The sequence below is a fragment of the Crinia signifera genome, chromosome 7, assembly GCF_055691185.1.
Source record: "Crinia signifera chromosome 7, ASM5569118v1, whole genome shotgun sequence".
NCBI classification, from domain to species: domain Eukaryota; kingdom Metazoa; phylum Chordata; class Amphibia; order Anura; family Myobatrachidae; genus Crinia; species Crinia signifera.
The window spans coordinates 99655482-99669732 of NC_139223.1; the positions used below are offsets into that span (position 1 = coordinate 99655482).

At 44.3% G+C, this 14251-nt stretch overlaps 1 protein-coding gene across 1 annotated transcript in view; it reads left to right on the forward strand.

Annotated features, from left to right (window-relative positions):
* Positions 1 to 14251, forward strand: part of LOC146020419 (CD63 antigen-like) — a 132213-nt gene that overhangs the window by 81525 nt on the left and 36437 nt on the right. Inside the window, exon 5 of the mRNA XM_083153540.1 lies at positions 1818 to 1958. Coding sequence (XP_083009666.1) covers positions 1818 to 1958 — 141 coding nt within the window. The remainder of the gene's footprint in view (positions 1 to 1817; positions 1959 to 14251) is intronic.

Below are 14251 nucleotides of genomic sequence, written 5' to 3' on the forward strand. Positions count from 1 at the left end.
TGTGTGTGTGTGTACCAGGATGATGCTGGAGCTGCCAGGACAAGGTAAGGCACTGCTAGATCTCCAGGAAATTGTTTGTCGACAGTTCATCATGTTGGCATATCCATGTAGATATGGTCTGGTTCCAGTTGATAAATGTACAGTGTCTAGATAGACCGTCAATAGGTACCCCAAAGGGTTGGCAGGGTCAAAATGTTGACATTAAAAACGGTAGACACATGACAAGGTCAACATGAGTTTTTTATGATTTGTTTTTACTAGCTTGCTCTTACTTTACCATCCATGTGGACGGATTAAGGTCTGTGGGGGCCTCTATTAATAAAAGTGATATAATGGTGGTTGTAAAAATAAAGTATAATTTATCAGGGGAGAATTTACATTATGCAACAAGGAATGAGCCAAAATTCACATTAAGCCACACAGTATGAGACAAAATTCACACCATACCACCCAGATTGAGCCAAACTGTACATTATACCACCTGGATTGACCAAAATTCACACAGATTGAGATAAAATTCACATTGTGCCACCCAGATTCAACCAAAATTAACATTTTACCACGCTGAATATGCCAAAATCCACATTATGCCACTCTGATGCAGCGAACATTCAGACAAATTGAGACAAAATTCACATTATGCCACTTTGCCATTGTCCCTGCAGGGACAGAGATAATGTGGTCAGTTACAGCGACACCAGGACAGTGACAGAGATGACGGGGACAGTGACTGCTGGGATGCAGGGACAGAGATGGCAGGGACACTTACTGAAATGTCTAGGGGTGTCTAAGAAGTGGGAAGCATGAGAAAAGCTATGTTATCTGCACCCCTGGGGTTCAGAAGGAGCCACTGTTCTGGCAATTTGGGATCTCGATTTAGGGAACGGGTGCCGCTTTGTGGGAGCTCCACATTCCAGACTGCTGCTGCTTCCAGTCCCAGAAAGGGCTGCGGTCAGGCAGCAGGACCCTGGGAAGGAGGGAACTAAATATGACCACGGCACCTTGTAGTGCTCATGGGATGCCACTCACAGGCCCATGGGAGGGGGGGGGGCTAATGTTGGAGTGACCAAACAGATGGAGGAGAGTTTGGGGGCCCATAATGCATGGGGGCCCCGAATGACCGCCCCTGTCACCCTTCCTTAGATCAGTCTCGGAAGCATGGCAAGCGCAGTGAGCATCACACTAATTGGGGGACCATGTCAACAGTTGTCGACATTGACACAAAAAAAGTTAAAATTAATATCTATCTTTTGATGTGTCTACTTTTTTATGTTGACATTTTGACCCTTTTGAGATGTTGACCTTTCCCATGTCAATCTTTTGACTCTGCTGACCTATTGCATTTCGACTTTTTGGGGGTAAACCTATGGACTGTCTTTCTAAACAATCCGCACCCGACATGATCATGATTGACATTCTGCATGTCAATATACTGTAACTGTTGTCCAAATGTACCAAGCCCCAGTATCTTTGTCAAGTGCAATATATACATTGAGAACTTTGGGTGAGATTTAATAGGATGAGCGTTTCAGAAAGTGAGAGATTTGGTGAGAAATTTCCAGTTTTTTTAAAGCGGCAATCATTTACACAGCAAAATCAAACTGGTTTAGCAGTGTAAATGATTGCCACTTTTAAAAAACTGGAGACTTCTCACCAAATCTCTCACTTTCTGAATCTCTCATCCTATTAAATTTCCCCCCATGTGTCTTAAATTCTGGTTGTACTGTATATGCTCATTTCATAATTATTAGTATCTGTTCTGTTTGCACATCTTTTTGCCACTAGAAAGCATTTAAAACACCCTACTCTTTTTGTAGTTCCAGTGTTGTGGCGCAAATAATTTTACAGACTGGTTTAACACCAGCTCTTCAAACTCCGTGCCCCTCAGTTGTTGCAGGACAATCCAGCAGAAGTGTGGAGATGATGCATTGGGAAATACTGACAAACTGTACCAAGAGGTAAGTAGCATGATTGTCTCACTGGAGTTTTTTCAATTTCTAATTACTGGCATAGTTTCATCAATGGGGGGCTGTCCTTCTTTTTTTATGTATTTTTTTTGTTTGTTTGTTTGTTTTTGTATCCCCCTCCTCCTACCAACTATATGGATAGAGTAATAAATATACAGTATGTTTGATGGTCTGTATTATGGAATTAACCATGAACTTGAGAAATAAAACCTTCACTTTACCTTTGTATTCAAGTGTTGAACTTTACAACTTGAATCATTAAGGAACTCTGACCTACCAAACTGGACAATCTTCATTAATGTCATAAATTGAAGTACATTTTTTTTGTAAATTGACCGGGGTGGACGGTATATTTTCTTAGATTGTATTATCAATGTGTAATGTTGCCAAACTCAGGTGTGTTGTGAACGGTACCTTGCACTCGTCGCCTTCGCCAGGAAGGCCCTATTCTGATGCTCTTCTATCTTCACTCGCCTTAACTCTGAGGGCAAAGGGACGAGGAACCCCAAGGGACAGCAACCCCACACACCCACTGACGAAATGATGGGTTCACCACACGTGAGGACGGTGAACAAATGCTTTATTTTGAGGCTCTGATTCACGGGTCACCGTTAAAGAGTAACACAGGATCCCAAGGCAAATGTACAACAACACTTCAGACGAATGGTATAATAGGTGTATACCGTGCGCTATGGGGCCCTATTGTGCAGGCCACAACTCGCACGGTACGCAAATCCCAAAATTACAGATAGACAATTGTAAGCCAAAGATGCACGTAACTAGACCATGACACAAAACCCCAGCAGATACTGTGCACCATGGGGCCCACCATAAGCACTTGGCCGCAATGTGTACAATATGCTGTGGAGTACCTTGGCAATAACAATATAGACATAAAGAACAACTCTCTCAGGGAGTTCCCCGTCTGAGATTTAACAATACACTATCCCCAATTAGACTGCGCAGTCTTCCTAGAGTTAGGTACCTTTTGGCCTAGGTGCACCACAATATATCACCAGGAGCGATACAGCAGTCTCTGACAGAAGAAACAATCCCAGGCCTGGGCGTCCTCTGGTTGGTCCCAAGGCGGCACTAGTTACGAGAGTTGGGAAAGTTCCTGGAGGCAACAGCCCCACGTAGTGGCCAGGATGCGGGGCCTGTTTGAAAGGGGGGCTGGTTATCTGTAACGGGGCCAGTGGTTAAGGGTCTGTCGCTAGCCAAGAACGGTGGCGTCTGTGGGTATAGTTCCTGAATGGAGGGGCTAGGGTGGCATCCCACTACCTGCGCTGAGGACAGGGTTTTGGCTGGTGCTGGAGTGGCGGTGGGTGAGTGGGGAATTTGTGGAATACCTGAGGTACTGGTGCCATTGCCAGCTCCTGCCGGTCACTAAGGAGCGAAGAACCCGCTATCGGTCGTGCTTACTCGGTGCTCAGAACTGCTGGGCACTGGGAACCTCTGCTGGGCACTTGGAACCTCTGCTGGGCACTTGGGTAAGGCTGTGGCTGCAAAGCTGGTCTCTGCTTCTCCCTGCCTCAGAGTCCAGTCCCGCTGTGGCTGCCGAGTGTGGGTGCCGGAGGCCTCCTTCAACTGGCTGCGCGTCGCTCACCACACATCAGAGCACACACAGCTGTACTTCCTGACCTCCGCTGCTGCCTGGAGGCTTACACGGAACCTCCGCTCCACGCTGTGTGCACTGCGCTCTCCCCCGCTCCGTGCACTCTCTGCCTCACGCTGCGTCCCGCTCAGCCATCCACCCCTGCCCGGACATGTCGGCTCGGTGAGTCCCGCTCGGCTCCTACTCCCTTCTGCCCGGCACTCAACCTGTCCCGCCGCCCTTCTCCGTCTCTCAACCGGCAGCGCATCTCTTTTCTCTTCACGCACTGGGCCACACTCTCCTCACTCCTTCATTTGGCGCCAGCCTCCTTTTCACTCTTCAGGGGCAAGTTGATACACCATAATCTGCCTAGAAACAGGCAGAGCCGCCCCCTTGCTTTTGCGCCCTTCTGAACCACCAATTAAAAAGGGTCCCAGAAATTTAGCCCGAGATCCAGCATACATGAGCCCACCATATTGGTAGTGGGCAAACAAAAGGGCAATTGATACAGAAAGAAAGGGGATATCCCCAGTTCTGGGGTACCACAAATGCTTTACATGTCCATCTTCTTGCGGTTTAAATCCCTCTCCTGTTCTCCTTCGACATCTGCAGCAGATTTTGTGACAATGTTGCCAGATATCTCGGTTGTCTGTCTAGGCGACTTTAACAATGTAATAGATTCTCGGCTTGACAGATGGAAGAAAGATCAGGGTAGTAGTAGCTGTAATAGTGGAAGTAAAGGTTTTGGGAACTTTATAAGAGATATGGGCTGGGTGGACCCTTGGAGGGGAATGAAACCCAGAGCTAATTTAATTTTCTTGCTTCTCGACATCTTATATTGCGTTCTCAAGAATTGATTTGGTTTTTATTTCTAGGAAATTGCGGCCCTAGGTATCTGAGGTAGTGTATAAAACAAGGGTATTTCAGATCACTCCCCACTAGTAATAGAGTTGGCAGAATCTATTTGACAGGGGCTGTACATTCTGGAAATTTAACATCTCCTGGCTAGCCAGTATGGGTGATACGAGGGCGCTGTTAGGTCAATAGAGGGAGTTTTGGACAATAAACAGAGTATCCTTATCAGATGCTACTATTTGGGATTCCTTCAAGGCATAGATAAGAGGTACACTTAAAAAGAAGACGGGGGAGATTAAACGGGCAGGTAGGCAAAAAATATTGGATTTAGAAAAGGCATGTAATCTATGTGAAGCCAAATATTTTACCGAAAAAACTACAGAGGACAAAAAAGCCTGGGATACTGCCAAAGAGATTTGGTTAGACTATATTAAAGCAGAAAATGCTAAATCTATGAAATATAGTTCACAATATTTTTTTTTTTTGCATGTTACATTTTTATTTGAGTTAGAATACAAATGAAAGGTTACAACAGTGGGAACATTTTCTTTTCTTTTTTGAAAGGCTCATACTTAAACAATCTTATCTGTCACAAAAAAGAAAGTATTATAGTCAAGTATAAATCAGGAATGTGACATGAGGAAAAGCATTACATTTGAATATAATTCCCAATAAACATTTTAAGCATGAACTTGCTGTGTGCAGTTTTAACAGAAAATATGTCTCAGTAATATATTATGAAGGAAGGAGAATGGGGGAAAGAAAGAGAGAACAAGGGGAAGGGGAAGAAGTTGGGTGTGGGAACCAGCTAAAGCGTCTGGCAGGGATTGCGCTGTTTCCTATTTGTGTGCTTGGGCTCAAGACGGGGGTTGAGGCTTGTTAACAATACTTTTGTATTTGTCTGTCTCACAGAATTCTAGCCAAGGGAGCCAGATCATGGAATATGTTTGGAATTTGTCTGGGGAGGACATTATAATGTCATCCATCGATCTGTAAAGCTCTATTCTTTGGAACCAGTTTAAGAGGGATGGAGGGGAGGTGGATCTCCAATGGACTGGTATGACTGCCTTCGCTGCGCTATTGAGATATTTCAGTACAGATTTTTTATATTTTGATAGGGGGGAGGGGTGTAGGTTGAGTAGCCAGTATTCTGGACTGTCTGGAATCTCTGGACCCAGTATTTCTTTTGCGATCTCTATCACATTGTTCCAGAAGGGTCGTAATGTCGGGCATGTCCACCAAATGTGTACTGGGGAGCCAAGATCAGAAACACATCTCCAACAAGTTGCCGAGACCCCCGGAAACATCTTGGAAAGCACGGATGGGCAGCGGTACCAACGGGAAATAACTTTGAAGTGGGTTTCTAAAGTGAGTGTGTTAGTGGAGCTGCTCCATGACTTCTCAAAAATGGAAGTCCACTGTGACCCGCTAATTGTCAGGTTCAGGTCATTCTCCCAGTCTGTGGAAAATTGATTTTCAATTAAGTATTTGTATATGTGTGCTGTAATATGCGATGACATGTTCTGTGAACAAACTAGTTGTTCAAAGGGCGTTAGGTCTCTAGAACCTGCCTCCTTCATTTCCTTAGACTGGAGGAAGTGTTTGACTTGGAGGTATCTCCAAATTTCCTTATTGGGGAGGAGCCATTTGGATTGAACCTCTGGGAATGGCAACACAACCGAAGAATTGTATAGTTGGCCTATTCTCGAGATGCCTGCCTCATACCATGACTTGAAAGCTATTTTGGAGTCTCCTGGTAAGAACTTCGGGTTATCAAACAGTGGTGTCATAGGGGAGTATACTGATGAAATGTATTTCTTACCTCTGTTTCGTTTCCATATTTCAAGGGTTGGGCCTATAGTCGGGTGTGTGATCTTGGGTATGCGAGGCAGCCATGGCACAGTCCCCAGGGGAGTCCTATAAAATGAGTTTTCTATGGCCACCCATTGTCTTGTTGTTTTAGGGTTGGCCCATTCGTAAATTCTGTTTAGCAAAATGGCTACATAGTAAGTTTAAAAATGGGGGAGTTGGAAGCCCCCCAAATGTTTCCTTCTATATAAGTAGTCCTGTCTGAATCGGGGAGATCTACCACTCCATTCAAAATTTCGGACCATCCGGTGAAGTTCTACGAACCATCCCCTAGGGATTAGGACCGGCAGTGCCTGTAGTAGATAGAGGATACGGGGTAACACATTCATTTTTATTACATTGATCCTCCCCAACCAAGATATGCCTTTGGAAGACCATGAGGAAAGGTCGTGTCGGAGTTTAGTAATTGTCGGGTTGAGGTTTAGAGAGTATGTCGATGCAAGATGTTTCGGAAGGAGAACCCCTAGATATTTGATGTATGTGGGGTTCCATCTAGATGGGAACATCTGCTGCAGATGAGTTTGTGTGTCTGAGGGGATGGTGAGGTTAAGAGCAGTCGATTTGCTGTAATTGATTTTAAAATCGGATAAGTCTCCAAAGACTTTGAACTCCTTCATTAGGTTTGGTAGGGAGACCCTTGGGTTGGTAATAACTGCTAAGAGGTCGTCGGCAAATAATGCTAATTTGTATTCCTTATCCGCTATCCGCAAACCTGCAATGTTAGGGTTTGCACGTATGGATCTCGCTAGGGCCTCCATGCATAGAACGAAAATCAAGGGGGATAATGGGCAGCCTTGACGTGTTCCATTCGAAATAATCACTGGGTCTGATAAGCTTCCATTGACCCTAATTCTGGCAGTGGGATTACTGTAGAGTGCCATTATCCTATGTAGGGAAGTGGGCTTTAATCCTATGTGTTAGAGTAGGCATTTCATAAATTTCCAGTTCACTCGATCAAATGCCTTTTCGGCGTCGGTGGATAGTAGCATTGTATGGGCAGAGGACTGGGTTGATTGATGGATTAGGTTTAACATCTTGGTGGTGTTGTCACGAGCTTCACGACCCAACACAAAGCCCACCTGGTCAGTATGGATTAGGTCAGGTAACAGTAGCTTTAGTCTGTTAGAAATTAATTTAGCGTATAATTTTAGGTCAACATTTAGAGGGGAGATGGGTCTGTAGCTGGGGCAGAGGGAAGGATCTTTATCTTCTTTGGGTATTACGGTGATATAGGCTTCTAGTGACTGGGCTGAGAAAGACATTGTATCTGTTATCGCATTAAAAGCTCAGAGCATAATGGGCAGCAAGGACTCACTAAAAGTTTTGTAGTATGTGATCGGGAGGCCATCCGGCCCTGGACTTTTACCTGATGGCATACGCTTAATCGCCTCATTCAGTTCCTCTTGAGTGAAAGGCCTGTCTAGGTGGTTCGCCTCAGCCTCTGAGATCTTTGGGAAGGCCGAGTTCCTAAGGTAGGTCAGGAGTGTATCGTCGGTTATTTGACAGGAGGCATCAGGAGAGCCATCCATCAGGTTATAGAGTTTGGAGTAATAGGTCTGGAAAGCCTTCGCAATGTAAGATGTCAAGTGGCATTTCTGTCCACTGTCATCTACAACCTCTTGTATATGCATGGAGGCCCTTTGCGCCCTCAGTGCTTTTGCCAGCATTTTACTAGGCTTGTTGCCCCACTGGAAAAAGCGGCTTCTGCATTTAGTGTAGTCCATTTTGATCTTATCTGACATGAGTTTGTTAAGGGTGTGTCTAGTTTCAGTAAGTTTTTGGAGTACTTCATGCGATAAGGAGGACTTATGTTTGGTTTCTAGGTTATGAATTGTTTGCAACAACCTTTTTTTTTGTTCCTCTTTTTGTTTTTTAACATATGTGCCGAGTTGTATTAGTTTCCCTCTAATGACACATTTGTGTGCTTCCCACAATGTAACCGCTGAGGTGTCAGGAGTGTCGTTAAGTTTGATATATTCAACAATACATTGTTTTAATTGGTCAGTGCAATAGGAGTCTTGAAGAAGAAGTTCATTTAGTCGCCATGTGCGAAAAGTGGGCTGGTTTTGAGAAAACTTAAGGGTAAGGGAGACGGGGGCATGGTCTGACCATGTAATATGTCCGATTTCCACGTCAACCAACATATGTAGGTGCTGATGATCTATTAAGAGGTAGTCTATCCTAGTGTAGGTGTCATGAGGATGTAAGTAGAAGGTGTAGTCGCGATCCGTTGGATGACGTAACCTCCAAGTGTCAACTAGTTGGTGTTCATGTAAGGACCGGCACACTTTGCGGTGCCATTTGTCTGGCCGGGTCGAGTGGGAAGAGGATGAATCTAGTGATGGGTGCATTAGCCAATTTAGGTCCCCCCCGATAATCATAACACCCGCCTTCAGGGCATATATCTGGTTGAGCATGTTGTCGATAAAGGAATGTTGATTAGAATTTGGAGCATATAAGTTTACAAATGTAAAGGTTTGATTGGATATTTTACATTTAATTAATAAGCCCCGTCCCTCAGCTAAAACATGGGTTTCCACATTAGATGGGGAAAGTTTACGATGAAAAAGTATTGCCACTCCCAGTGTCCTACCCAGGCTGTTGTTGCTGTAATATGAGTCAGTATAGTCTCGATTGCGTAAAGTTGGTGCTCTGCCCTCCTGGAAGTGGGTTTCCTGGATAAAGGCAATGTCTGCTTTGTCCGTTCTGAGCTCTCTTAGGAGTCTGGATCTTTTTTCTGGAACATTCAAACCCTTAGCGTTGATAGATATAATTTTAAGAGTTGGATTCATCACATAGAGGGTCAGAGGAGTTCTCAGCTGTGATCCAGAGCTCTAGATAATGATTTAGGCACAGCGTGACAAGTAGTGGTGGTTGCAAGAGTGGTTCCCGGGAATAAGGTGGCGGGGTGGAGTAAGAGGAAGGACAGAAAGGGGAGGTAGAGTAAGAGGAGGAAAACAGAAAGGCAGAAGAATAGAAAGTGAGTAACAAAGTAGTAAAAAACACATCTGGGAAAATACCGCTCCTAAGACGCATGGGGAGGGCAAATAAGTGTCTCCGCATGCTTAGGAAAATTGCTTGCGGTATTGGGGCACTGGGGGAATAGTGCCAACGGTCACACCTATACAAAAAAAAAACATTAGGAGTCTATTGTTCAAACCTCGGTGTAAGAGGGACATACTAATATCTTATCTGAGATAGAAGGACAGTGAAGGCAATGAACAAAGACTATAAAATGGTTGATTAAGCTAACATTCTGACCGGTTTTGAGATTGGAAACACTATCGTATATCTTTCATCCAACCAGTGGAGAGAATGACTTATCTGAACTCTGTAGAAAAGGTGATTAAACAGTCCTCACCTCAATTAGTATCTTGGTAACTTTAACCTAGACTATAACAGTAAAGGGTTACTATGAACACGTATCAGAACCATAACCAACTGATCCCGATCGATGTCCCTTTTAACAATATGGTGCACTAGTACCTAAGTTTACTAGGTGATTGGGATGAATCACCAGCTTATTCAAGCAAACATAACAAGAGTAAGAAGAAAAAATTAAACCTGGTTATAATGAAAGTCAAGTAACTTCTTGTGTTTCGTTTTGGGGTCTCCTCCTCTGCTGACGTCTGGAACTGCGGGTCGGTTGGAAGCCCCTCTCGGTGGGATCAGATCTAGGAGGTGGAGGGATCAAATAGGTTTCATCCCAGTTGGGTAGGTCTGGAGCGGAGATTTCTAGCACTGTACAAAAGTTGTCTAAATCAGGGCGGTCCCGGAATATTGCAGATTTGCCGTTATGGGTTGATTGTAGACCAAACGGGAACAACCATTTGTACTTCCTGTCCTTTGAGAGCAAAGCTTCTGTTAGAGGTCTAAGAAGGCGGCGGAGCTGTAGGGTGCGCCACGATAGATCTTGAAATATTTGGATCTTGTTACCGTTAAAGTCCACTTCATCTAAATTGCGGAGTTTACGCAGTATTTCCTCTTTCTGAGAATAGTAGTGAAGTCTGCATATCACGTCTCTGGGTTTAGCCAAGGGGTCTCCCCTAGGTTTTAATGCTCTGTGTGCTCTGTCAAATGTAATACTGGAGCTCGGGTCGCCTTCCAGGATTTCATTAAAGATCTTGGTCAAAACATCAGTCAAGCTCTGGGTTGGGATGTCTTCTGGTAGACCTCGGACTCTCAAGTTGTTTCTGCGCCCTCTGTTGTCCATTTCATCCAGTTGTTGATGTAATGTTAATATCCCCGTGGCTTGGAGCCGTACTGTATCTCTTAGGGCATGTAGTTCTTCAGACAGGGTGTCCTTGCTTTCTTCCACAAGAGTTAGTCTGTTTGATAGCACAGATATATCTGTTTTGAGCTCCGCTACCTCTTTGCGAACTGTTTCTTGGAGGCGTATCTCAAGTAGCTCAAAGTCTTTTTTTGATGGTAGCTCCTGTTTCGTTGGTAACGATTTAAGGAGTAGCATTATTGTGGGAAGGTCGGGAGCTCCGTCGGAAGCCATTTCAGTGTTTGTTTCCTGTGAGGAGGAGCACGGAGGTGGGGAGGTAGATGGACGCGGGGTATCGTCTAGTGGAGTCGTTTGAGGCTCAGGAGATCTCAGGAAGTGGCGCAGGTCAGGCTGAGGGGTGGAGCTTGGGCCTTTAGGGGTTTTTACCTTTGAGAGGCTTCTCCCCCGTTTACCCATGTGATTTTTAGCCTTAGAGGAGCTAACGTGATATACAGAGTTCAGGTAGTGAAGCAGTAGGTCAGGCTTTGCGTGTGTTTTACATCATGTATGACCGTCGGTCATATCCCCCAGGGAAAAAGAGGCCTACGCGTGCATAGGACTCAGCAGCGTCTCATCATCTCATTTCTGGAAGGGGGTCACCTTAGCGATTACATCACAGGCATTGTAGTTAGTGTTTTAAGATGAAAGGTGCCAAATTAGGAATGAAGCACCAGGTGGCGCTCTTGTATAAGGAGAGGTGTTATCCCTGAGCAATAGCAGAGCAGTATAATTATAGAAAAATGGTGGGTTTGTGCTTATTTGCTGATTTGCTTTGCACCTGATATGTTTCTAGGTGTGGATCAGGGGGTATTTGTATGTTAGAGGGTCAGAACGCTTCCAGGGTATTGCAGAGTTGGGGTGGGTATTACACCTCTAATGGTGAATGTGAGCGTTTCCAGCAGCCTTGTGCCCACAACACAGGTAGGGGGAATATTTCTGGACACTTAGTGTCTCCCCTTATGTTGTGGCTGCCTGCTCTCTGCGTGCCTCAGCCTGCACCTCAGAGACCTCCCCCACTCCTCTCCAGGTGTTAACAGGGGACAGGCTAGGGATGTGTTAATAATTGGTGTTATATGGGCAGCAGCTTGAAAACAGTCTCTGGATAACGTTTGTGCACTTGCTTTTATGGAATGCCACAACCAAGATGGCCGCCGCGTCCTGTGTGATCCGGTTTTGGCAGTGTGCCAGGGCTAAATAAAACCTCTGGGCAAGTCCCCCTACGAGGGGCAAGCTCACCTTAGGGGCTGGGCTGTCTTGCCAGCTGCAGGTATCCCGTCTGGGGTGCTTAAAACGGGCATCTGGCGGTCCGGCAACGAGCGCCCCCTCTCTGGGCTGCAGCAGAAATTGAGGCCCCGGCTTCGTGCTGGTGGTAGGCCGCAACCTGCAGGGATGGATATATCAGTCCCCCGGCTTTGCAGCTACACCCCCAGGCACTGGATGAGGTCAGTGGGGTGTGCAGGTGGGATGTGTGGTATTTGGGAGGCTGCAAAGTGGGTTTTGGGAGTGTAGAAGCTGCACTTTGTGGGAGCACCAGAAGATGTCAAACAGCAATTTCATTTCCACATGCCTTGGAAAAGAAGAGGAGACGACCTGCTGAGCTGTTAGGTGTTGTTCTAATTCAGCAGTCATGGCTAAACTGTGACCCTCCAGCTGTAGAGAAACCACACATGCCAGCATGTGTTCACAATATTTTTATGCAAACTCCGATAAATCTGGCAGCTATTTAGCATACTTGGCTCAAGCAGATAAACTCATAAATTCCATATCTAAGATACTGAATAAGTATGGGATATTGCAGTATAAAACAGCTGACATAGGAATAACGTTTAGGGACTATTTTAGCAAGTTTTATGAATCAAGATCACCATATAATGAATCCCAGATACCAGAGTATATAAATAAACTAGATCTCCCGTCTCTTACAGCAGAAGATAGCCATGATTTAGAGGGCCCTATAGGGTTGGAAGAGATCATAGCTATTAAAGCCCTGCCAGGGGTTAAGGCCCCCTCAATGACATTCCTATTGCTATATATAAAAAATATATAGAGGTTTTTGCTCCATTATTGTTGGAAATGTTCACATCCGGTTTTGGGGCTGGTATATGCCCCAACTCCATGATGGAGGCTAAAATTCTTCTTCTTTTTAAGCCGGGCAAGGACCCTACAGACCTTGAAGCCTATAGGCCAATATCATTACTTCCATCAGAGGCTAAAATATTAGCAAAGATATTGGTAACAAGGATGAATAGGCATATAGAAAAAATTATCCATCCTAATCAAACAGGATTTATGCCTGGCAAGTCGACCTCCATTAATATAAGAAAAGTGTTTAGGCATCTACAAATACCACAAAACAGGGTGAATAATCCAGCAATAATGTCACTAGATGCAATTAAAGCATTTGATGCAGTAGATTGGGAATATTTATGGGTCGTAATGAGAGCATTCGGGTTTGGGCCAAAATATCTGAAATGGGATCAGTTGCTATATTCAAACCCAACAGCTAGAATCTCGGTGAATGGTTGGACTTCCACTGCCTTTCCCCTATCCAGAGGGACAAGGCAGGGATGCCCCTTGTCACCAAATTTTTTCATTTGCCTGTGCAATAAGAGCACATTCAGAAATGATTGGGTTTGGAGCCGGACAGATTAGTGACACGGTCGCACTATACGCAGATGATCTGTTAATATTCAGATTACATAAAATCTGCTCCCTGTGTGTTACACCTGATTAAAACACATGATAGCTACTCTGGCTTTGAGGTGAATATAAATAAATATAGTATTCTAGCTCTGAAGGAGCAGGAGGAATCCACTCCCAGAGCGACATTACTAGTTAAATGGACCGAGTCATTTAAATATCTTGGTATTAGGATCTCAAGAGACCCGTTTGAATTTGTCCAACTGAATATACAACCATTGTTGGATGACCTTATTGTAAAACTTAAAACATGGAGTAGATTATTACTTACCATGACGGGGAGGGTTAATCTAATAAAGATGATTATGTTACCCAAAATTCTGTATGTCCTACAGCAGTCACCAGTTTATTTGCCAGTATCCCTTTTTCATAAAATGAATAGTTTAATCTCTTCGTTTTTATATGGAATAATAAAAGGGTTAAAATCCAGATGAATATATTAATGAGGAAGAAGGGAAAGGGCGGGATTGCCCTTCCTAACTTTAGGCTGTATTATATAGTGGGTCAGCTAATGCACCTAAGAGATTGGGTAATGGATGATGCCAACAATACCCTAGTCAGGTTGCTAGTAGATCAAAGGGACTTCAACTGTACACCAACGCAGTATTTGTTGAAGGGTGGTATATCTAAAGACGACCCACCATTAGTAGTACAAGCTGTAAAGATATGGAAAGAAGCCTGTAATATAGTACAATTTTCAGATATAGAAATAGATCACCCTATAGCAGATTACAAATGCTTTAAAGAACTGAAAGAACTTCAGCTAGAAAAGGTATGGGGACAATAAGGGATTAAATCCATGAGTTAGTTATATGGTCCTGGTGGGCTAAAATCCTTCATGCAATTGGTTGACAAATTATCACTCCCTAGATCACTTTTCTTTTATTTTTCCAGTTGCAAACTGCCCTTATGGCCCAATTTAAAAATATAACACCACGTTTTTTGATATCCCCTATAAAAAATTTTTTAAAGGGTAAAGAAAAAAAAGGGGGTTTC